Source organism: Hyperoodon ampullatus (assembly GCF_949752795.1).
Source record: "Hyperoodon ampullatus genome assembly, chromosome: 8".
NCBI lineage: Eukaryota > Metazoa > Chordata > Mammalia > Artiodactyla > Ziphiidae > Hyperoodon > Hyperoodon ampullatus.
This window is the reverse complement of record NC_136921.1, coordinates 75,441,715-75,465,668: the sequence shown is the minus strand read 5'-3', so window position 1 is coordinate 75,465,668 and position 23,954 is coordinate 75,441,715. Positions and strand designations below refer to the sequence as shown.

Genomic DNA, 23,954 nt, shown 5'->3' with positions numbered 1-23,954 from the left:
TGGTTATTTTCGAAAACCTTCAGATGTCAGCATATGAGAAGTGATTCTTCAGAGTTATAGAGTGAGAAACAATTTCAGAAAGTTAAAATATAAAATTTAAAACTAAAGGGAAAGTTTTTATTTTCATTACTCTTTTGATCCTATGTATTTGGAAGGAATATTTACTACCTATTAAAAAAAGAATACAAAATGATTATGTGACAGAATTTTGTTCTAAGAAATGAAAATACATTAATTTTTCTGCTGAAAATTTAAATCAGTATATGTATAAAATATGAAGTATAAGTACATTATATGTATACTCACATAATATATATAATATAAAATATTTATGTTTCATATAAATATTAAGTAAAATTATAGTAAAGTATCTTATGTAAAAATTTTGCTATAAAATTCTTTTAAAAAAGTAAACACAATTATGTAGTATAATATTCCATATTTTATTCACTGAATATATACCAATTAAGCAGTTTCTCTTTGTGAGGCATTGCCTTATGTATCAATACAAATATTATGTGACAGTCTTTGTTTACAAAGTATTAACTTAGGTTTCTAAACAAATACAGTGAGGATAAGTTAAATAAGATAAAGAAGTTTATATAGGAATTTCTTACTGCTTATTAGTACTGGTGCTTTAAAATATTTAATAAGTCATTCTATATGGCATTCCATCTGCATTTATACTTGTGAAATAACCCACCACAAGGCTTTGCTGACTTGAATGTTAACAGCCCGGGTCCAATGCTGACAGTACTGCTGATTTTAATTTCAAGGCAACCATTTTAATTACAGAATTTTACCTTTCAAAATTCAACTCTATTTCTATTAACCTGATATTTTAATAATCCTACTTCAGTTTGTTTTTTTATATTTTATTTATACAAATTTAATGAAATTCATATGATGTTATTCTTTTCATGAAGATTCTGATAGCCAAATAATTTTTTCTTATTTACATATGTAAATTTTATGGCTTAATGGTTTACAAAATAATTTTTCCCAAGGAAAGTATAATTTTTCTAAACTATTTTCTAAACTCTTTCCAATGCTAATGTGCTGAAGGCACTCAAAAGTATATCCCACAGAATGTTGAGCCAGCCTTCCCACTAACCTCAAATCATGATTACTGTAGGTAATACAGGATAGAATAACAGGGGGTATAAAGGAGCTCAAGGATTGAGGCAATGAGTGCTTTGGGCTGGGACAAACATGGAAAGCTTCTTGGGTTGGATTTTGAATAATGAACAGGATTTCATCTGCTTGAAATTTATTAGAGGAAGATATTTCATGCAAAGAAAAGGGTGATAGCAAAATGTGGAGGTGGTGAAAGTATGACATGCACAGGGCATGGCAAATAGTCCACTTGGACAACAAAGGTAGTAAAAAGTAACTTGAGGATCAGATTTAACTGTTTAGGGTTTATAAAGTTGGCAATGATGGAAGAGGCACTAAAGGTTTTGACCAAAGAGCTAATATAATAAAATACGGCTTATATGATGAGAGAATTGGCATTGGCATATAGCATATATTGGGAGTTGGTTAGGAAGAAGTGATAGTATAGCTTAAATTTGAGCAACATTTCAATGAGAGAATCCAAACCACATAGTAATATGGCTGACTTGGAAAAAAGAAAAGTAAAAGGTGTTTTCAGAGTTTCAAGTTTGGGTTATTGAGAAAAACGGGAGCTGTAGTAATAAGAGGTGGGCAGTCAGGAAACATGTTTTGAATCAGAAAGACTAATTGAATTTTTAAATATATTATGTCTAGCAAGATTCAGGAACCAACTAGGTCATTATTGCCACTACTTTTAGAGCACTTGTATATCATGATTTAAATTTACATATGAGTAGCTGTTGTCAGATACAGAAGGCAAAAAAAAAGTAATTTTTGTTCTTATGGTACATTTTTTTTTTAACTTATGTTTCAACAGGAACAATATAAACAGACATTCCCAGTTCAGTTAAAGAAACAGGAGTCATCTAAGAGCCTGAAGAAGGTTATTGCAGCTTTGTCAAATCCAAAAGCAACCTCTAGTTCACCAGCACATCCAAAACAAACATTAGAAAACAACCACCCTAATCCTTTCTTGACAAATGCACTTTTAGGTAATCATCAACCAAATGGAGTTATTCAAAGTGTCATTCAAGAAGCTCCTCTGGCACTTACTACCAAAACTAAAATGCAGAGCAAGATTAATGAAAACATTGCTACTTCAAGTAGCACCCCTTTTTCCTCACCTGTAAATCTGAGTACAAGTGGGAGAAGAGCCCCTGGCAATCAGACAACTGTCATACCCTCTGCCTCTCCCATACTGCATAGTCAAGGGAAGGAAAAAGCAGTTAGCAATAATGTGAACACAGTAAAAACACAGCATCACTCTCATCATGCAAAATCTTTAGTGGAACAGTTCAGAGGAACAGATTCAGACATTCCTAGTAGCAAAGATTCTGAAGATTCAAATGAAGATGAAGAGGAAGATGATGAGGAAGAAGATGAGGAAGATGATGAAGATGATGAATCTGATGACAGCCAATCAGGTTATTTTCTATTTTTAAGTTTAAAGTATTTCTCTAAATGCTATGTGAACCAAAACATTTTAAAGAGGTTCTTAATTCACAGACTGAAAATCATTGTCATTCACTGTGTTTCACACAGCTATGCGCCTTTCTATAATGAGTGGTAAAATACAGGAATAATTGAAATTGGAAATCCTAAATTAAGTTCTCAGCTCTGTTATTCATTTAACATTAAACAAATAACTTTAAATTGAATATAAATAATTCATGAATTAAGAAATTCAGGAACTTGCTTAATTTTCATTTAATTCATGACCACTCATTTGTCCTTTCTTTTTCATCTCTTCTGCTGCTTGTTATATTGTGTCACTAGATATTTTGAATAAAGGTAAAATTGTAGTCACAGTCATTCAGAAAATACCAAAAACCTATATCCCTATGAATATTTGTTAACAACACAGAATGTATTTAATAACATATATAGAGTACCCCCTGATTTTATTTTGATTTACTTTCTAGTTTTCTTTTTAATTTCTTTTTGTTTTATTTCCCCTTAACTCTCCTCCTTGTTCCACAGAAGATTGAAAACATAAAATATAAGATAGCTTAAAATTTAAATACAAAGATGAAATACATATTATGAAATTTTTTGGATTTGTTCCTAGTCAGCCACAAATCCAATTGTAAATTTTCTATCCACCAATATGAAGGGGAAAATATAGTCAATTATACAATTTAAAAAGTGTCTATAAGGTAAAAACAACCTACTTGCTCAGGGTAAGAACAGCTTTTCCTGATATTTTTCCTAGGGTTCCCATAAACACAACTTTGCATGATAGATAATGGATATCAATATTAATAACTTTCAAGGATAATTTTTATAATGAACTTCAGTGTAGACAGCTAGTACTACACAAAAAACAATTCCACAGAAGCTGTTGTTCTGGGAACAATTAAGATACAGTCCAAGTATTAGTCCTGTGTTATCAAGTTTAATCCAGAAATAGATTTTACATATCTATAGGAATGGATGCATTTATAGGACTACATTGCTAGCATGAACTTAAATTATTAAATCATTAAATTATTCCCCACAGTTATTTCTGTAATCGTAGTCTTTTGTAAAGCCTGAGAAGCTTGATGAAATCTTGCAGCTAAATAGAATAACTGTAACCCCCAAAGCCAAGCATCTCCCCGCAAAAATTGTTTTCTTTGGCCTCAAAGCCCAGAAGAAAGGATAATGATAGTTCCAGAGTTCTCTTCCTCATACTGAACCTAGTATACTTCTTAAGCTACTAGAATCTATTAATTTAAATAATCAATTCTGTTTCCTCTGTACTTTGGCTTCTTTATTAAATTAAAAGTGTTTTTGAAACCACTAAGCAGAAACTCATCATGTGAATACTGTCATGTGAGAAGAACTGTTTTATGATTTAAGTTTTATGATTTGAGTAAAACAGTTACTTTTAACGAAGAATTTTGAGGATTTATGGCCTGCATACATTGTACTCAAATAGCTTTTAAGATAGTAATTTTTACATTTACTCTTCAGAAAAGTTGCTCACTTGAGTTCTCAGTCACAGATGCTGATTCCTGAACTATTCCATTTAGATACAAACTGCAAACTGTTGGTGATTACCTAGTTATAATATACAAATGCTTCTTTTACTTCCCAGAATCAGATAGTAATTCAGAATCAGATACAGAAGGATCAGAAGAGGATGATGATGATGATAAAGACCAAGATGAATCAGATAGTGATACTGAAGGAGAGAAAACTTCAATGAAACTGAATAAAACAACTTCCTCTGTCAAAAGCCCTTCCATCAGTCTCACAGCTCACTCAACACCTCGTAACCTCCACATAGCAAAAGCCCCAGGCTCTGCTCCTGCTGCCTTATGTTCTGAATCCCAGTCACCTGCTTTCCTTGGCACACCTTCTTCCACACTTACTTCAAGTCCACACTCTGGTACCTACACTTTATTTTTATTATTGTGAAGTAGAAGTCAAACCATACAAGAATTCTTATTTATACAATGTTCTGGGGATGATCTCACTGGAATCAAGGGCTAGATTTTAGGTTGGCTAAGAAAGGTCAGCGTGTATTTTCAAAGGATATGACTCATTACCATTTTTATTCTCTGTGCTTCCAATTTAAGAACCTGATTGATGGCAGCTTTTGAGTTTGCATACTTTCCTGTTTTTGTGTTCAGTTTATGCTTCTAGAATTTAGAGTTTGACAGTGGACTTTTTTGTAATTTATAAAAATGAGCTCACTTGGTTACTTAAGGTACAATTGCATATCTGCCCAACACATAGCCAATGTCATTTGTATTGTGAGTTAGCATTATTATTCCTTTAACATGCCATATCTTTTTTCTATTTGACCTTTTATAAACTTGCAGAGGTCTTCATTAAAAGGTTTTACATTAATACTCCCAAATTAATCTCTATTCTCATTCAATAGCTAAGAAAATATAGATGTGTATAGTAAAATATTATATTGTTTTACATATTTCACTGTTTTCTTGAAATTTTCTAGTTTTGTTTTCATTTGCCACAAACCAATATGATATCCTACTAATATAAGATGTGTGCATTTGCATTGGTGAAGCTTGATCATTATCTATGCAAATTTTTCCATATAATCATAATCCTATTCTTTGTACTCTAGATTAATTAAAAGTGTTTTTGACTATAGATTCATATGGCTATAGAAGTTATATTATTTTAAAATGTATGATCCAGATGTTGAAATTTTTCAGCATCTTAAAACTCATATTTTCAAAGAAAACAACTGTACATAGTTTTCCGAAACCTCTATCTGCTTTTTCCTCCTACTTCTTTAGCCATTTCATTAATAACAAAATGACAGGAAAGCTGTATATTTTTACCTTGCATTGTCTTTTCATTAGAGAGAAATACTAGTTATTCTGTCACGCAGACCAAAGAAAGAAGAAAAACACCCTTTACTTTGTATACAATGTGTTTTGTTGAAAAGAATCTAAAAATAATGCACAAGTTGCAGAAATACACTAAATAATTCAAGTCATTAAGATATATTATTCAAAGAAAAGTTTCAAAACTATCAAAAATTTTTCACGTATGTAAACTAATCTTTTATGTTAACTGGTTGAATTTTCTTGAAGGCACTGCCAAAAGAAGAAGAGTAGCAGATGAATGTGAACTGCGTATTCCTTTGGAATATGGGTATGCAAAATAAGATATACCTTTATACTTCCCCCCACATATTTAGGCATGTTTGATTTCTCATTCTCTACTATTAATAAGAGAAGTGAATATACTGCAGAGTATTTGTTAGAGCAGAGAAGTAAAGCTGATATATCTGAAGTTGATATACCAGAAAAAAATTAAGACTAACTTCTGGGTTTATGTATGACAGATGGGAACATATGCATCCAGGTGGGAATATGACTGAAAAAGTCACAAGAGCAAATCATTTGGCAAAGAGCAGAGACACAGTTAAGAGTGTCAGAGGTTTTTGTGAAGATAGATTTAAAGGAAGGTGAAAGCCACTGTGGGTGAAACTGAGGGACTTGAGCAGAGTTTGGCTAAAATGGTTGAATAGGAACTGAGAATTTTCATGATCCCCAAAGAGCAGAGAGCCAGGTTTACTGTACTTTTCTCATTTAAAGTTTTTCAGGTGTAAAAAATCAGTACACATTGACACGTGTTACTGAACATATCCAAATACCCAACGTAATACCAGTATGATCTCTTTAAAAATTTAATGGAGTTTAATATTTGTAAATTGAGTCTTTGATTAATTTTTAGTTGAATTACTTAGCAAAAATATCTAAATTATTTTAATAGTAAATGTATCTGAATTGCATGACTGGCTGTTTATATTTGTTTTCTTTGTATTTTTCATGTTTTCTAAAGAGCATGTGTTCTTAAACTTTTTTTAATTTTTATTTTTAAAAGCTTTCTTAAAATTATGTATGTGATAACCCTCATTTCTATTATGTGTAGCTGGCAGAGAGAGACAAGAATAAGAAACTTTGGAGGGCGCCTTCAAGGAGAAGTAGCATATTATGCTCCATGTGGAAAGAAACTTAGGCAGTACCCTGAAGTAATAAAGGTACATACTTTTCACCAAATAACACACATTTGGTGCCTATTAAGCATGCTTATGGAAAAAAAAGTACACTCCTTTCTCAGATAAAGTTCCTTGATACAAAATATTCTCTTGTATGGGACTAATGAATGTGCTTAACCTAAATTGATCTCCTGTAAATCCATAGCCCCTTGATAGAATATGCAAAACAGTAGTGTCCTGAAGATAGCTATACATCAGAGCTGGGTTGTAATTATTAAAACCTGAAGTGGAAAAATATGTGATTTTTTCAGTATCTCAGCAGAAATGGAATAATGGATATCTCAAGGGACAATTTCAGCTTCAGTGCAAAAATAAGAGTGGGTGACTTCTATGAAGCCAGAGATGGACCGCAGGTATCCACTTTTTAAAAAGTACAGTCTTTGAACCAAAAAATAGTAACATAACCTAAATGAAGTAAATTTCACTACACTCTGGAGCATTGCCTTTTGTTAGTTAATTCGTGTAGCTATACATATAACTTTGTGGTAAACACTCACAAGACCTCAATTTACTATATTTCAGTAACAAGGAGCTTGCTTTGACATTTTTTTCAAATTTCTTAAGTAAACTTTTTCCTGTTTGTTCTGTCATTAATTTTATAGTTTATACAGGTATAAAAGAATCTGTATGTTCATGAGAAATATAGGAAAACCTTAATTCCCCGAAAGGTAAACAGTTTTTTGAAAATTAATTTGAATAGGAAAAAACATGTTGTTATAAGTCAGTCCAAGAGAGGATAAATATGCCTTCATTTTTGGAAGGATCTTGTCCATTTGATTATGCCATACTACATGATTCATTGTCACAAGTTTGATAACTTTTGATGGGGGTAGGGGGAATTCCATAATATTAAATGAGTGAAATTTCTGCTTTTTGCAGAAATTGAATTTTTAAATAATTATACACATTTCTGAAATTATGACCACAGCTCCCTTTGAGCTTGAGGATTACACAACCTCACCAATCAGCGCAAAGAACTTACCACTGAAACCTTGTTTCCTATATGTGTCCTTTAATGGTTTGCCTTTGTTCCTTACTTAGATTCAGCTACATATGCTTATTATTCCCTTTAACTTTATTAGCTCCATTGAAAGAGGTCATAGCTATGGACTAAGGAGACCTAGATTCTTGTTAACCCATGAAATAGTTTTGTGATTTCAAACAACAAAATAATGCCCACTTTTTCTTCAGTTTCTTTATCTGCAGAATAGAGACAATCATAATTTTACTTCTGCCTCATAAGATTATGGTGAGGTTAAAATGAGATCATACGCATGAAAATGTTTCAAAAGGTTAAAATGCTCAACCAACTGAAGTTGTTATTTTCTTTCTTGATTGAACCTTTCTCTCTTTTGGCCCATTGTAATGCACAGAAAGATTTTTTCCGGCAATTAGTATTTTCTGTTGTGAATAGGCAGGCTTTTCCATACTATCTTACCCTTTAATCTTATAGTTATAGAAGTAGAAAAGGCCTTCCTAATTCTGCAAGAAGTTCATTTTGAGAGCTCAAAGATTAAGGGAGTTTTCCAAGATTACACAACCTCAACCAGGCAGAGACATAATTGAACTCAAAATTTCTAACAAGTGTTCTTTTGCATTCATTGTGTAACCTATTTTCCATTGTTGTCCATGACTTTTTATGTCCACATCCACTTGTTTCTTTACCAGTAATTCTAAAATGCCAAAATATATTCATCTGAGGTTTAACTTATTTATGGAAATATATTCTAGGGTTTTTCTTTTTTAAACTTAAAAATATGTCTAACTTGGACTAAATTTGTCACCAAACAGATTCTCGGAATTTTAGTGAACCACAGTGTTATTTTGCACTCTCCATATATCCTAGATCAGTTTTTAAGTCACAAAACATATTAGAAGGCAATAATAATTTTATTTAAAAATTCTCATTTTTTAAATCTTTTGATTTTCATGTTATCATAACCTTACTTGTTTCATTTAAATATGCCAAAGATATCTTTATGTTTTTAAGTTCAATAGAATTTTATTCTGAGAGGAAAGCTAATTGCTGTCCAATACATAAGGGACTTTTAGTTTTTTATCAGTGATAATTAGACTTAGTCTATAAAGCCTTATTAGGCAGAACAGAATGTTCTTTGACATCTATTCACTTTTTATTAAACATAATCAGTGTTTTCCAAAGCATATTGTCTTGTTGAGAGATCAATTCCAATCAAGGAAATATGATGAATTACTAAATCCAGAATGTGTTAAGCTGCCAACATTTCAGCAGACTACTAAGGGAAAATATTAGCAATTTGAGAGTACTTCTCTTGGTTAAAAAATAAGAGTAAGTTGAATTCATTTCAGGATACTTTTAGAGAACAACAATTAAAGGTGAGTAATCAAAACAACATTTAGTTAATTAATTAGAGATGCATATAGTTGAAGAACCATATACTTTTTATTGTATGATCAATATGTATAAGCATTAGTTAATTAGAAATGTATGTACTTACAATTTTCTATGAAAATGAACAAAGATTACAGATTTTTGGTAGAGTAACTGTCATGTGTAATAACTTTGATTGGCTTAAATTTTGTAGAAGATATAAAATATAATTTGAGATAAAGACTCCGTTACCAATCAGTGATGATCTGTATATGTTTACAATAGGTCTGCCTCTATACAAATTGTATAAATGGTATGATGGCTGTATGTATATTGAAAAACAAAACTATGCATATTGGAAGACTGAAAGGAAATGTACCAAAATTTTAGTAATGGATGTAATGATTGGTGGTACAGTGGATCTTTTTTTTCCTGTGTTCTTGCATGTTTCATAATTTCTAAAATGTGCTTGTATTACATATATAGTGTGAAAAACAATTTCCTATTTAAAAAATAATTGCATCTACCCCTTGTAATCCAATAAAGCTAAGCATTCAGTTTTCCAAATGCATGGAGATTTTACATAATGATTTTAAGTGTTACCGCTACAGTTTTCCAAGTTTCATATATTTATTTTTGGTGTTTGATAGCAAATGAAATGCTGTATTTGTAAATTCATTAGTATTCTTAATCACTCTCCTAATAAAACATTTGCATTGGAAAATATAATTTTCTCCATCATATTTTTCTTTTTTCTCTTAAAACTTACCAAAAAAAAAAAACCCCAAAACAACCAATAGTAGTTCTCTAAGTTCTAATTTCATTCAAGGTTTTTCAAAAAATTGCAGCAGTGATATTCCAAAGCACTATATTTTACAGATGAAATTTAGGAAATGGTAATTTCTGTTAGAAGACAATATCTGCAGTAGAGAACTGTGGTTATTTTATATGTTAATCATCTTTGACTCAAGGTATTTCTGAGCTTAAGACAGTGACTATATATATATTTATTAACAGCAAACATTTGTTGAAAGTATTGACTAATTTTGTGTGCAGTACAGTAAGATGAGAGGTATGAGAGTTCATATTTATTGAAATTTAGTAAATTCATCATTAACTAAAGGACAAAAATCTAATGATTAACTTTAAAAAAATTAAAAAGAGAAGTCCTTAATTAAATAAGATAGGGTTGACACAAGAAATTGGGGTTGGGGGGAGCCTTTAATCTATCCATTATCAATTTTATTTATTTCGATCTACAAATATGGTAAGAGATTTGCAAAATCACCTACTCATTAGTATCTACCGATCCTTAGATACCAAACACTTCCTCCTGGCTTCTATAAAAATCATGATTTTAGGATGATAGATTTCATGGAACAAAATGAACCATAGCACTCTTTATAATCACGTGATATACTGGCTGGCTACCTTCTTACTGAAATTCTTTTAACTATTTTAGCCAGTGAAATCCCTTTGAAAAGGCAATAAGGTAAATATATTTCTTACAGACTTCTCCATCACATGATAAAGAACTAGTTGAACCTAATGTTTATCATTGTTTTCATTTTATTTTGTTTTTGAGTGTCAGAATAATAGAAAGTAAGGTTGAGCTAGGCAGATTTTGGTAAATATAAAATAGGGTTATTTTTATTTTCCTAAATATGATACTTAGGTAAAAAGGTAAAAAGTATTCACATTTTTATTAGCGATATATGAAGGTTTCAAAATGAATTGTTAATGGCAAAGATTATTTTGAAATATATGATAATCTCATTTGGGAAAGATTTTTTTTGTGTGAATGGTAGAGAACAAAACGCCTAAGCATAAATATAACAATTAAGTTTATTTTTTTCAACCAGGAAGTTAACAAGCAAAGGTCAATGAATGTCTGCTGCATTCGGGCCAAAAAAGCAAAGAAAAGGAAAGATGCAAAGAAGGAACAATTAAAAGTGACTTAGGAAAAAAACGTTGCTTTCTCTATTTGAGATGTATTTTTTAAGATACTTTTTTAATGGCATAATGCCACGAGAAAAGAAAAACATCTATAGTTCTTACTGAAAAGAGCCTTTTTTTCTTAGTCATTTAATCAGTTGATGTTTGTGGCAAATACTTAATGTTCCAGGCATTTTTTCCCAAATAAATTTTCCCTAAAAGCATTTTCCATAAAGCAAATTGTGAACACATTTCACTACAGAAATGAACTTGAAAGCCTGACTTTGAGGAAAAACTAATGTTCATGGAGAAACTGCAGAGTACAAAAGAAATAGAAGTTATGATCACTGGTTTAGAGAAGCTTGTTGTCTGGGGAAGAAAAAACACTAAGCACAATGCTTTTCAGCTAAAATCAGGGTTTTGTTAATAAGGAATAAGGGGAGACTTCACAATAAAGCAGTCAACACGCAGTCTGTGGCAAGACTGTAATGCTGGTAATTATTTCAAATAAGTAAAGAACAGAAGATTGGGAGTCAACAACCAGGGTTCTAATTCAACTCTACTGTTAACTGTCATACCTAATGCAACACAGCTGTGGCCATATATGGACCCTGAGAACACAAAAGATCAGTACCAGAAGTCCAAAACTCTGGAAATTTATGTCACTAATCTACCAGGTAGGATTTTTGATGGCTAGGCAAAGGCCTATACTAGGAAGCCAACTGTAAGAATCCAAGAGTAGAACTAAGGAGATATCTGACAGTCCTAACTCTTTGAGGGTAACCTACTGTAACTGGAAAACATAGTCAGCATTGTGGAAACAATTGTATCAAACCACATCTTCCTCAACTGTTTTTAATAGGTGACAACCATCTCCCAGCATAGATAACTATTCTTACTCTTTCACATCTTTAAAGTGCTATTCAGTATATGATATTAATATAGTTTATTATTAAGATTAAGAATCCCTAATGCTGTAAAGTTTATGGTATATAAAGCTCTCACTACCTACCTCTGGCACCACAAAGTAACTAAAAATAGACATAATACTAAACTGTGAATTAGGTGTAAGGAAATCCAACAAAATTCTGAGTTTTCTCATAAAAATAACTTTAATGTTTTTCTTAAAATATGAAATGTCAAGTTGTGTGAAAAATATTTGATGTCCTTGCTTTGCTTCTGCCCTAAGATTTTTCTTAGACTCCTAGCAGGGTAATTCAGCATCCTATGTTACTTTGGAAAACGGAATCCTACTTTTCTAGGCCTTAATTTCCTCATCTGTAATGTGAAGTATATATATTATAGGAGGTCTTTAAGATCAGTTCCCTTTTAGGTGTGACATTCTAAAGTTTTTTAATAAACTAAGTATCAGGAAGTAAAAGATTCTGAAATTACACTTAAAAGAGAAAAGTAGTAGAAAAAAATTATCTTCATTTACTTGAACCGTGGTTAAATTTACTGAAAATTATTTAGCCAGAAATCAATTTGGTAAATGATCCTTCACTGAATGACCAACAGACCTAAAATTGTCAGACTAATGCCTTAAGCCAGATTTAAAACATTCATCACAGCTATTTTTCTATCAGAGTCAAAGACTGGGATAGATACAGGTCCTGATCCAGAGAAATATGAGTAAAGATCATCCATTCGCTTATATAACATGGAGCATTCTAGAAGTAGTAGGCATCTCAAATATTAATGAGGGAATTGACACTTAGTGGCCCAGGACTGCAAATCCCTGGTGAAATTGCTGCAGCAAAGTCTTGGTGATACTAAAACTTAAAAAACAAAAAATAAAAAACCACAGTAACTTGGTAAATAGATCATTCAGTGAATTAGTTTTTGGTGGACTGGTTTACTTTACTTATATACTGCTTTCCCCCCAAAAGAAATAAACCTTCAAGTATACAAAATCAAGCAAAATGGGAGCAACAAAAGAAAAATAAAGATAAGCTAGAGTATAAAATTGAAACAGGAATGAGACTTGATAACACAGCCCATTAAGACCTAAACATGTTTCTGGTAAGCCACAAATTGACTTTACTTATCAGTGAAATGTAAGAGTTAGGACTGTCCAATATCTCCTTAACTAGACAATTCAGTGTCCATAACATAAGGTGAAAACAAAGCAATTGCTCATGAGATGTTCAGAGTATCATTTATGAAGAATAATAGAAATGTTGAAATAGAAAATCTTATTTAAGTTAAATTTCTTAGCATCCTTTTTGAATTTCGGAATACAGAAAACATTTAAAAACTAATTCATTTCAAATGTTTTCTTTAAAGCTCTATTTTGTCTTTAAAGTATAAAATACCTGAAAGCAATAAATTTATTTGCCAGTTTTCTCAAGTATTTCTCCAGACCTTTCTGGTCTCCATTCAGACTTCTCTCCTTCACATCCAGGAAGTTCTCTCTCCAAAAAAAGAGTAAAATATTCACTTTCCTTTCCACTCTGATTCTCAGGTCCTAATCTAGACCATCATTATTTTTTAAGTGGACAATTGAGGCAACTTACTGTCCCAACCTCTAAAGTTTTCCCAATTCATTACTGCTGAGGGTGTGGTCCTTGAATCACCTGCATTAGAATAGCCGGAACCTCAGGTCCTAGTTAAAAATGTTGGTCGTTTGGGGGAGAGAACTCTCTCTAGTTTACCTTTAGAAAATGTTATGCCGATACAGAGTAGGTGCCTCAACAAATGTTCAAGTAGTTGGAAACTATTTTTATTATACATTATAGTCTTACAGTGTAGTCTTTTATAATGCATTAGAGTGTATAGTATATAATGTAGTTAGCTCATTCACTTAGCCTTAATTATTTTGTTCAGTCTTCTGAAATAAAGCATAAACCCTTTTTTCCTTCTCTTCGTAGTATTTACAGAAGTATGTTATTGCTAAGGCTTTAAATTAGTAACTCTTGAAAGTGGAATTATAATGGTATAAGAGACTTAATCTGCCATCATCTCCATCATGTTGAATATCTATTTTCTTTTTATCCATATCTTTTAAATCTTAGTCAAGAAAGATTATTTTCAGGAACCATTTACTATCTTAATTTTAGAAATTAAGAAAAAAAGTAATAAATTAACTCTTTTGATGAATAATTTCAAAAAATTTATAGCATATGAAGCAAGTGATGTAAATTGTGTTTGCTTTTCCTAAGGAAAAGTTTATTAAGAAAAATGCTTCTTTTTTTTCCTTACCCACGGTTATTTTGGCTACTCAGTGAATTAAAGCTGTAATATAAGCTTCAGATTCCTAACAATCCAGTTCTCATTTTCTAAAATCCAGGAGTCAAAAGACATTATATGTAGTCCAATATATGCAACTCCCTTAGAAAGCATTTACTTTATAAATGCCAAGGGCAAAAATGTAAATGATAATGTCACTATAATGTTACCAGTTTGGGGCACCAACATATTCTATTCCTTTTTTGACACAGGCAGGTATGTTTTCCTAGCTGAGTAAAACATAACAGTGTAAAATTATAACTGAATAAAAAAATAAATTGATCAAACCCTTCAAATCTTGGCTAAAAGTTTATTTTATTATTAATAAAGTACTTTAAAAACTGAATGCAGATTCCTTTACAGACTCCTTTATTATTCTTTCTCTTCTACTTCAAGTGTCACAAATGTCACTTTTATATTTTTCAATTTATGTGATGCATGCTGCCTTGGTGCCTAAGAGCATAATAGAAAAATGAAAACCTGAACTAATCAAAAGCTTCCCATACTGGTGAACATAAAAATGTTTTGATGGCTTCCTTCTTAGTGGTTTATGGCATGAAAATGAAGTTGGTACAACTGCTGTTTCTGTTGACTTCATTGAAATCTCAGCAAAAAAAATTCTTACTTTCCTCAGAATTAATTTGTAAAATTATTTTTAACCTGGCAATTACTGAAAAGAATTAGTATAGATATTATTTTTAGATATTTAGATATTTAGATATTTTTAGATATTTAGATATTATTCCTTATTGCCTCCGTACCTTAGGAAATTATTCAACTGGGCCTGACTTCTCTCAGTTGTAAAGTAGGTACAGTAAAATCCACCATATTAGATAGTACTGTTGTGAAGATTAAAGTACATAATGTAATCAAGATGCCTGGAACTAAGCAGAGTGCTTGGAATGTGGGATGTAACCATCATCCATAGTGGTAGCAGGAGTAGTATTTGTACTTTTAGTACCCATTGAATGAGATATTCATAGTCTCCTTGCCCCAAGTTAGGTATCATGGCATAAAGTATAACTCAAGAACTTTTGATTATTTTTGGTTGCAGAATTGCCCATAGTGGTTCAAGCTAAATTCCTAGTTTGAGATTCTTCTAAGAAAAAAAGCATGTTTAAAACATTTTCTTAAATGTCACACTAAAGGAATTATCTCTTTAAAAAAAGAAATAAGAAATAAGAAAACAATTATTTTAGAAGGATTATTTTAAAAGGATGCCTTTCCTATATTTGAACATGTTGATTTGGACTATAAGTAAGGTAATATAATAATGTATTTTTTAAGAGAAAAGCAGCTCATCACAAACGATAATATATTTGTTTTGAATGACATATGAAGGATAATGAAAACCAGACGCTGATGGTATCTATACACTGAACAGGATTATTCCCATAATACACTAGCATTATGCTGATGAATGTGTTTCCATCAGGAGACTTATAATGGGAAATCTCAATTATACACCATATATTCATCATTGGCTGTAGAAATTATCATGTGGCCAATATTATTTTACATATACCCCCATCCACTTCTCCTCTTCCATAATTTGTTGAAGCCAATAATATACATGTTATTTCCTCTATAAGTGTTTCCGTTCATATCTCTAAAAGATAAGGACTCTTGTTGTCTACAAGAGTACCATGGTACCATTATCACACTTTAAAGTAATAATTCCTTGATATCATCAAATAATAGTTATTGTTCAAATTTTCAATTTCCCTTAACTGTCAAAAGTTTCTGAACAGTTCGTCTATTTGAATCATTATCTAGGTAAGCTCCACACTTTGGGATTGTTTGGTACATCTTTCAAGGCTCCTTTAATCGTCCCACAGGTTTTTTTACCTCTTGAAATTTATTTGTTGAAGAAACTGTTGAAGAAATGTGTAGTATTTCCTCGACTGGATTTTGCTGTGTAGTTAACCATACACTTCTCACCCAATTTTTCCTGTGAAGTTATAGTAATTAAGTCTAATCTAGATTTGATTTCCTTTTGTAGAGGACAAGACTAATTTATAGGTGATCGAGTGAACCTCCATCAGGAGGCTAATATCTGTCTGGTTGTCTCTCTTTCTGGTGATTGGCAACCATTCAAGTTCAGTGCTTAGACTCATTAATTCCTCAGGTATTGCAAGATGCTGATATTCTAACTCTTACATTCCTTCTTGATTTATTAGCTCTAATATTTCTATAAAGAGAACTTTCATCTATTATTTGGATAGCTTAATGTTTAGTTTCACTGTTAACCCATGAGAACAATCCACAGAGGTGTCATCACACAACTAATTTTCAAATATCTGCCAACTTTATGGTCATTGTAGTTCAGAAATGGTTATTTAAAAATATGTATCTATTTATATGTTTATAGATACAGATATAAATCTCTTTGTGTTTAAAGTTGAATTCATTAAGAATATCAAAAAGATGCCAAGTCCATGAATAATTTTAAATATAAATTTAATTAAAAAAATAAAATTCCTAAAGTTTATACCAGCTTTATAAATTTCAAAATATCTGTGAATTTACCGAGAATTTTCTGACATACTGATCACTTGTGTTTATTTCGTTTGTAATCTTTATTTCTATAAAATGTTAATTAAAAGGGAATGCAGTGGTGTCTTTTGAAAGAAGAGGATGTCATTCCCCGTATCAGGGCAATGGAATGTCGTAGAGGAAGACCACCAAATCCAGATAGACAGCGAGCAAGAGAGGAATCCAGGATGAGACGTCGAAAGGGTCGACCTCCAAATGTTGGCAGTGCTGAATTTCTAGATAACACAGATGCCAAGTTACTAAGAAAACTGCAAGCTCAAGGTAAGAAACAGAACGTATCTGACACTGTAATAGTCATATTAAAAAGTGTAAATATTTCTTGTATTTTTGACTGATAAAAGATTAACACTGCTCTCAATTTCTAAAAAGTAGATATTTGTGTTAGAATAAAAATGAGAAAATAAGGAGTCCCACTGGTAACTGGAGTTCTTTGATTAGGTAAGCTCCTTTCAAGAGCCATATTCATAAACACAACAGACCCTGTGTGTTGAGAACTACAAAGATGGGTGATAAGCTTTTAAGGCTTGCACTGGAAGGGCATCTACCAGCACTTGGCACATGCCTTAAGGTTGTGCCAACCTTCTGGAAATTCTCATTTTAACAGCTCCCAATTCCTGGAGGTGGTACAAGGGGATAACTCCAAAATATGTGGATCTGTGGAGTAAATTTTCAGTCAGAGAACTCCAATTACTGGTAAGTAACCCCAGTCTTTGGGTTCTTCTGTAGTATGCACATATTACAGATATTTTCAAAATGCCCAGGTAATAGATTTAATTCACAAATATTTATTTTAAGACCGTCAGAAAGTACCACTGTCAAGCACAAAGTGCTCATAATAACCTCAAATTTATTTATGACTCAAAAGTGTACATAGGGGGCTTCCCTGGTGGCGCAGTGGTTGAGAGTCCGCCTGCCGATGCAGGGGACACGGGTTCGTGCCCCGGTCCGGGAAGATCCCACATGCCGCGGAGCGGCTGGGCCCGTGAGCCATGGCCGCTGAGCCTGCGTGTCCGAAGCCTGTGCTCCGCAATGGGAGAGACCACAACAGTGAGAGGCCCGCGTACCGCAAAAAAAAAAAAAAAAAAAAAAAAAGTGTACATAGGGCTTCCCTGGTGGTGCAGTGGTTGAGAGTCTGCCTGCCGATGCAGGGGACACGGGTTCGTGCCCAGGTCCGGGAAGATCCCACATGCTGCAGAGCGTCTGGGCCCGTGAGCCATGGCCACTGAGCCTGCACGTCTGGAGCCTGTGCTCTGCAACGGGAGAGGCCACAACAGTGAGAGGCCCGCGTACCACAAAAAAAAAAAAAAAAAAAAGTGTACATAAATTGTTAACATTAAGTTCCCAGGCTATGTCTGACACAGAAAAAGCTGGCAAAAATAAAACAGTCCTGCCCTGAGTTTGAGTTACTAGTTATAACTGGGAAGACTCTTCTTGTGAAGGGCTTCTTGTGAAGGCTATCTGAATATATATCAGTATATGTGTTGGTGTTTTATATTCACAAGCATATATATAAACATATATATCAATGTAAAATAAAAGTTCAACAATAAGAACTAACTTAGAAGACTAACAGGATTTTACTTCTCATAGGTTCTCTCTGGGGGAAAAGCCTGACTTATTTGTTTATTGTAAACAACATCATAATGTTGACTTCTTTGTAGCTCCTTTGTTTTTGTTATGAAACAAATATCTATGACAAAAGCTCATAGAACTGAAAACTTTCTGTAAAAGATATTCATGAGTGGAATCATTATTAACAGTTTTTTGTTAGGCTATCAGAGACTCCTATACATAAACTGTACATAAACTCCTATACACACATGCCTTCAAACACTCATATATATACATATGCATATATAATATGTTGTATTACATATATATCCTTTTTGATTTCTAAAATAACTGGCTTATAATGTACATACTATTCGGCTTGCCTTTTTTTCCACTTAATTTATCTTGAACATCTTTCTATATCAGCTCTTAAAAATCAACCTTATGCTTTTAATGGCTGAATAGTGAGTGATACTGTGTATGATTCTACCATACTTCATTAAATTAGTCTCCTTTTGGTGACTGTTCTAGCTATTCCTGATATTCGCTATCACAAACAGTGCTGCAGTAGTACATATTACACATATCTTCACATCCTTCTACATGTGTGGCTATCTATAATATAAAATCCTAGAGATAGAATCTCTGAATCAAAGGGTGTGTGCATTTTCAATTTTGGTAAATATCAGGCAAATATTATCTCCAAAAAGATTGCACCAGTTCATACTTCCACCAGTGGCATGTCAGTTAACTGCCTGGTATGTAACTTAATGTTGTATAAGTTTTTCTCTGTCTTAGTATGTTTTTAAAATATTTTAAAAGTTATCCTGTTTGGTTTCTATTAAGACGTTTATCTCCCTTGAATAGTTATTAGTGAAGGTTAAAAATAAGTTAATATATTAACAGATAACAGCCATATATGATGAGTTTTTAAAATTAGTATTGTCAATAAACCACTGCCTCTTCTAAAGAATGTATAATAGTGGGGAATGTGCATTGTTTGCATAAAATAAGAAAGCTTGGGGCTTCCCTGGTGGCTCAGTGGTTGAGAATCTGCCTGCCGATGCAGGGGACACGGGTTCGTGCCCTGGTCCGGGAAGATCCCACATGCCGTGGAGTGGCTGGGCCCGTGAGCCGTGGCCGCTGAGCCTGTGCGTCCAGAGCCTGTGCTCCGCAACGGGAGAGGCCGCAACAGTGAGAGGCCCTCGTACCGCAAAAAAAAAAAAAAAAAAAAAGAAAGCTTGAAATTAACTGATGTCCAAAGTCTGGGCTCTTCATGCATGTTTTGCATATCTTATACAAATAGCATTAATACTTAGTATCCAAAATGGCAACTTTATATTTGCAAAAGTAACTAAATTTTTACAAAATAGAAGTTGATTATTCAACTTTTACTCAATGTTTTTTCTCCCTCTAGATTTCAAATTGGTTTGTATTCCGTTACATACTTTTCCCTTGTTGTATTATGTTGCATTTTGCAAATTATTTTACATTTGACCTTACTGTGTGTATATATGTTCTTTCTCGCATGTATATAAATGTTAAATATTTAACATTAGATAAATAATAATTATTAATGTGTACAAGCAAATGTGGTATAATATACATTTTTTTCTTGGGAAGAAAAGAAAATAGCAATGAATCACTATCACCCCTTTTATTTCTAAAAGGCTTCTACATTAACAGTTTGAGGGGGTTATTCAAGGGGATTCTATAAGTTTCTGTTATATATTATCATCATACAACGACTCAGCTAGGCTGAACAACTGGACTTAATTTGAAGAAAGATTCAGAACAGTAAAATAAATGCAAACTTTGAATGTACTTTCAAGCATTGTGAAATGAGAGGTCTCTAATTTCTCAGGGAATACAAATAAGAATCTGACAAAGTTTGAATATGAAAAAATCTTTTAACCTATCTAAATAAACCTGCTTCTTAATTGGCCAATACCATTCATATCTCAGATTTTCTGAGATACCGAGTAACACTTGTCCATTTCATACATTGTAGAATCTGAGATGCCCTAGTCTATGCGATGCCCCAGTATTTTAAGATGTTCCACTAAGGAAGAAAAGTGCTGCCAATTTTTACACACACTCTGATTTTAGACGTGTAAAAATGCATCTTAGAATCAAAGAAGTGTGGTATATTTAAAATATCCCTAATTCTAAGTGAAAATAAACTTTATTTCAAAATAAATTTTTACCTTTGAAATTTAAAGAGACAAATTCTTCAACCATGAAAGGTAGTTTTCAAATTAATATTTCAAATGCTCATTACAATAATAATATATTCAGGGCTTCCCTGGTGGCGCAGTGGTTGAGAATCTGCCTGCTAATGCAGGGGACATGGGTTCGAGCCCTGGTCTGGGAAGATCCCACATGCCGCGGGGCAACTGGGCCCGTGAGCCACAACTACTGAGCCTGCACGTCTGGAGCCTGTGCTCCACAACAAGAGAGGCCACAATAGTGAGAGGCCCGCGCACCGCGATGAAGAGTGGCCCCCACTTGCCACAACTAGAGAAAGCCCTCGCACAGAAACTAAGACCCAACACAGCAAAAATAAATAAATTAATTAATAAACTCCTACCCCCAACATCTTAAAAAAAATAATAATAATATATTCAGCAACCATAAACCAAATAAATGAGAAGATATTGGGAGCAGTTTATTCCTCAGAGCCTGAGTGAATTTTCTTGGTCTCTAACTCATTCTCCTTCCTCCATAGTGTCTCTAATTTCTTTTAACATTTTTTTTCATGTTTTCTCCAACTGTTTGTAACGTGAAAGTTAAGCTATATAAATTTTAAGTGATTAATCCAAATTGTATCTCCCTTGCTAAAGTGAAAAGATATGAGTTGAGCTTTATAATGTTTTTCTTTTCCAGGAGTTTAAACATGAAAACTAGTGTGAACTTGTGTGGAGTTTGAAATTGACTGATACATTCATATACAAAAATACGCCAATATATGTGACAAAAATTTCTTTATTATAAGCCAAACTTCTATTAGAAAGCATCAGTTTAGCTTGGAACAAAGCATCATACTTATGCCACCTTTTCTAGGAAATTTTTTTTTAACCACTTAGCAACCCTTTACATTTTAAGGCAGATTTAGGTCTTTATATCAGAGTTCAGTGAAAGCCTTCAATTCCTATATGTTAAAAAATAATGTTTACCTGGATCTATCATAGATGAGAACAGTGTCCTGCAGGTGTATTATTATCAGAGCTTGCTAACTCTGCAGGCCAGTTGATACATTTTTATTTCGCAGAGTATTTCGTGAACAGGAGAATCCTTTTTATGCGGCTCAGAAATGTTTGATGATGCTTAAAACTTCTTAATACTGAAAATTACTGGAAGATTGGAGGTATACTTTAGTATCAGCTTCTATTTCATCTTTTATTAACACTTCAAGTTTCCTAGATAAAATCAAACCTTCTTATATCCCCTCCCCTTTTTTTAAGTCTTCATGATAGGAAATCAACCGTAGTAATCAACTGCACCTCAGCTGTTACAAGGACATAGGGTTAAGTTTCTTTCTAAAATCTCTAGGCATTTAAATTTCTCTAAGGGATTTAGAAGTAGTAACATATAGACTGTGAAGTCAGAAAGTTCTGTGTGTGTATCTTAGCTCTGCTCTTTAACTTCTGGGAGCCTTAGTTTGTTTCATTTGTAAGCTGGGCATAATGTTGCCTATCTCATAATGTTGTTATGAAAATTAAACAAGATCATGTAAATTTAATACAACAGTTCAATAAATGGTGGAAGTTATGAGTAGAGCTCAAGTGATTCAGGTAATCATGTGATTACCTGAATCACATGATTACCTAATTAATCACTTGATTAGGTAATCAAGTGATTACCTAATCATATTATTAGTGAATATAAGTTTCTTAAAATTCTTCACCTGCTACAAAGTTGAAAACAATGTCTAATGTAAAGTGGTATTTTCTAAAATGATTTTATGAATGATATTATGATACACCACTTTTATAGTTAGAAGTATTTTGATCAAGTTTGCCAGCAGAAGAAAGTGTGACATTACATGCTTTTCTTTATCAGCTACCTATTGCCACATTAAGGCCAACCACAAAACCTCAGTGGTGTACAACTCTAAGCACTAACTATTTGTGCGGATGGAATGAGCTGGTGGCAAGTTAGGCAGTTAGGCATCTCTGCTGATCTTGGCTGGACTTTTTCACATTAGTGGAGTCAACTGACTCCATGTGTCCCAACCTCCGGCAGCCTAGCCCGAACATGTCCTCATAGTAAAGGGCAAGGCACAAGAGTAAAAAGAGTAGAAAGAGTGCAGGTATACTTTCAGACTTCTACTTGCATCACACTGTTTACATCCCATTGGCCAAAGAAGATCACATGGCTGAACTCAAAATCAAGGAACAAGAAGATATATTCCACACATGTCTTGATGAGAGGGGACCGCAAAGTCACATTACAAATGGCATGGATAGTCAAGGAATGAAGACTTGGGACCATTAATTATGTCAGTCTATCCCAGTTTCATACATTTGTCCTTAAAAAGTATGAGAACTAGGTTGTCCTTAAAACTCATTGACATTCTGTACTCTTTATTTAGGAGATTTAGTCGCTTTCCTTCATAAATGAAAATATCAATGGATTCAAAAATTTTACCATTTATATAGCAGACTGAAATGCTAAGTTTGGGGGCTTTGTTCTATTTTGGGTTCTCTTTCTTTTTTATATATATTTTGTTATTTTTAAGACTGAAGCTGAATCACTTTTTTTTTACACATTAGCAGGTACTTTCATACTAAGTGAGGATTACATGAAATGTGAAAAAAAATGTACTTATATTAGCCTTTGTGATGAGGATTAAGAGAGGCATCATTTTTCTTATGTATACGGGATCATATTCGATGAAATAGTTTGGCAATTTCTAGGGGAAATGAACATGACATTTTCTGAGGTTCTCCTACTTGGTATCTAATGTTTGGCAATTTTCTTAAAAATTATGTCCTTCATGATGATATCAGTTTCACAGGTATTGTTTTTAGGTTAGCAGTTATGTAAAGTTGTTAATAACATTCCTTGAAATTTTGTATTTTTCAGAAATAGCCAGGCAAGCAGCACAAATAAAGCTTTTGAGAAAACTGCAAAAGCAGGAACAGGCTCGGGTTGCCAAAGAAGCTAAAAAACAGCGAGGTGGGTGATTTAAATGGTAGCATAAACTTGAAGAGTGAGTATTGGGTAATTCATAAGAGGCATCTCTTCTTTGTTCCTTTTCTGATGATATCTGTGCCTTGATTTTTCATCATAGCAATAATGGCTGCTGAGGAGAAGCGAAAGCAAAAAGAACAGATAAAGATTATGAAACAACAGGTATGTTTATTCATTGGAACTGATTTTTAAAACACAGGCATTGTTTTGGGGATCTATCTATATCTTTCTATGTGTACATTATTTTCATTTTGATTTCTGAAATAACTGTATTTCACATTAGTTATGTATCTTATTTAGAAAGTTGTCCTCTTTCATTAGTTAAAATTCACCTCATTTTAAAACGAAGTCTTCTACTTCCAAGTTTTTCTAAGAGTTGATTACCAAACAGTAAATTGTACAAGTACTTTTAATATCCTGATAGACTTTGAATATAAGTTGACATCATGAATAACTTTCAAACTTTTTAAATTAATATATCAGTAAATGAAGGATATT

General features: G+C 32.8%; 1 protein-coding gene across 4 annotated transcripts in view; it reads left to right on the top strand.

The window, feature by feature from the left end:
- Nucleotides 1–23,954, top strand: part of BAZ2B (bromodomain adjacent to zinc finger domain 2B) — a gene marked incomplete at both ends in the record, with an annotated part of 130,086 nt that overhangs the window by 34,947 nt on the left and 71,185 nt on the right. For 2 of the 4 annotated variants that reach the window (XM_079709954.1, XM_079709953.1), the window contains 8 exons: nt 1,934–2,540; nt 4,196–4,489; nt 5,670–5,730; nt 6,514–6,622; nt 6,892–6,993; nt 16,760–16,970; nt 23,349–23,441; nt 23,557–23,618. In XM_079709954.1, the coding sequence (XP_079566080.1) occupies nt 1,934–2,540; nt 4,196–4,489; nt 5,670–5,730; nt 6,514–6,622; nt 6,892–6,993; nt 16,760–16,970; nt 23,349–23,441; nt 23,557–23,618 (1,539 nt within the window). The remainder of the gene's footprint in view (nt 1–1,933; nt 2,541–4,195; nt 4,490–5,669; nt 5,731–6,513; nt 6,623–6,891; nt 6,994–16,759; nt 16,971–23,348; nt 23,442–23,556; nt 23,619–23,954) is intronic. The other 2 variants (XM_079709955.1, XM_079709956.1) reach the window with 1 other exon arrangement.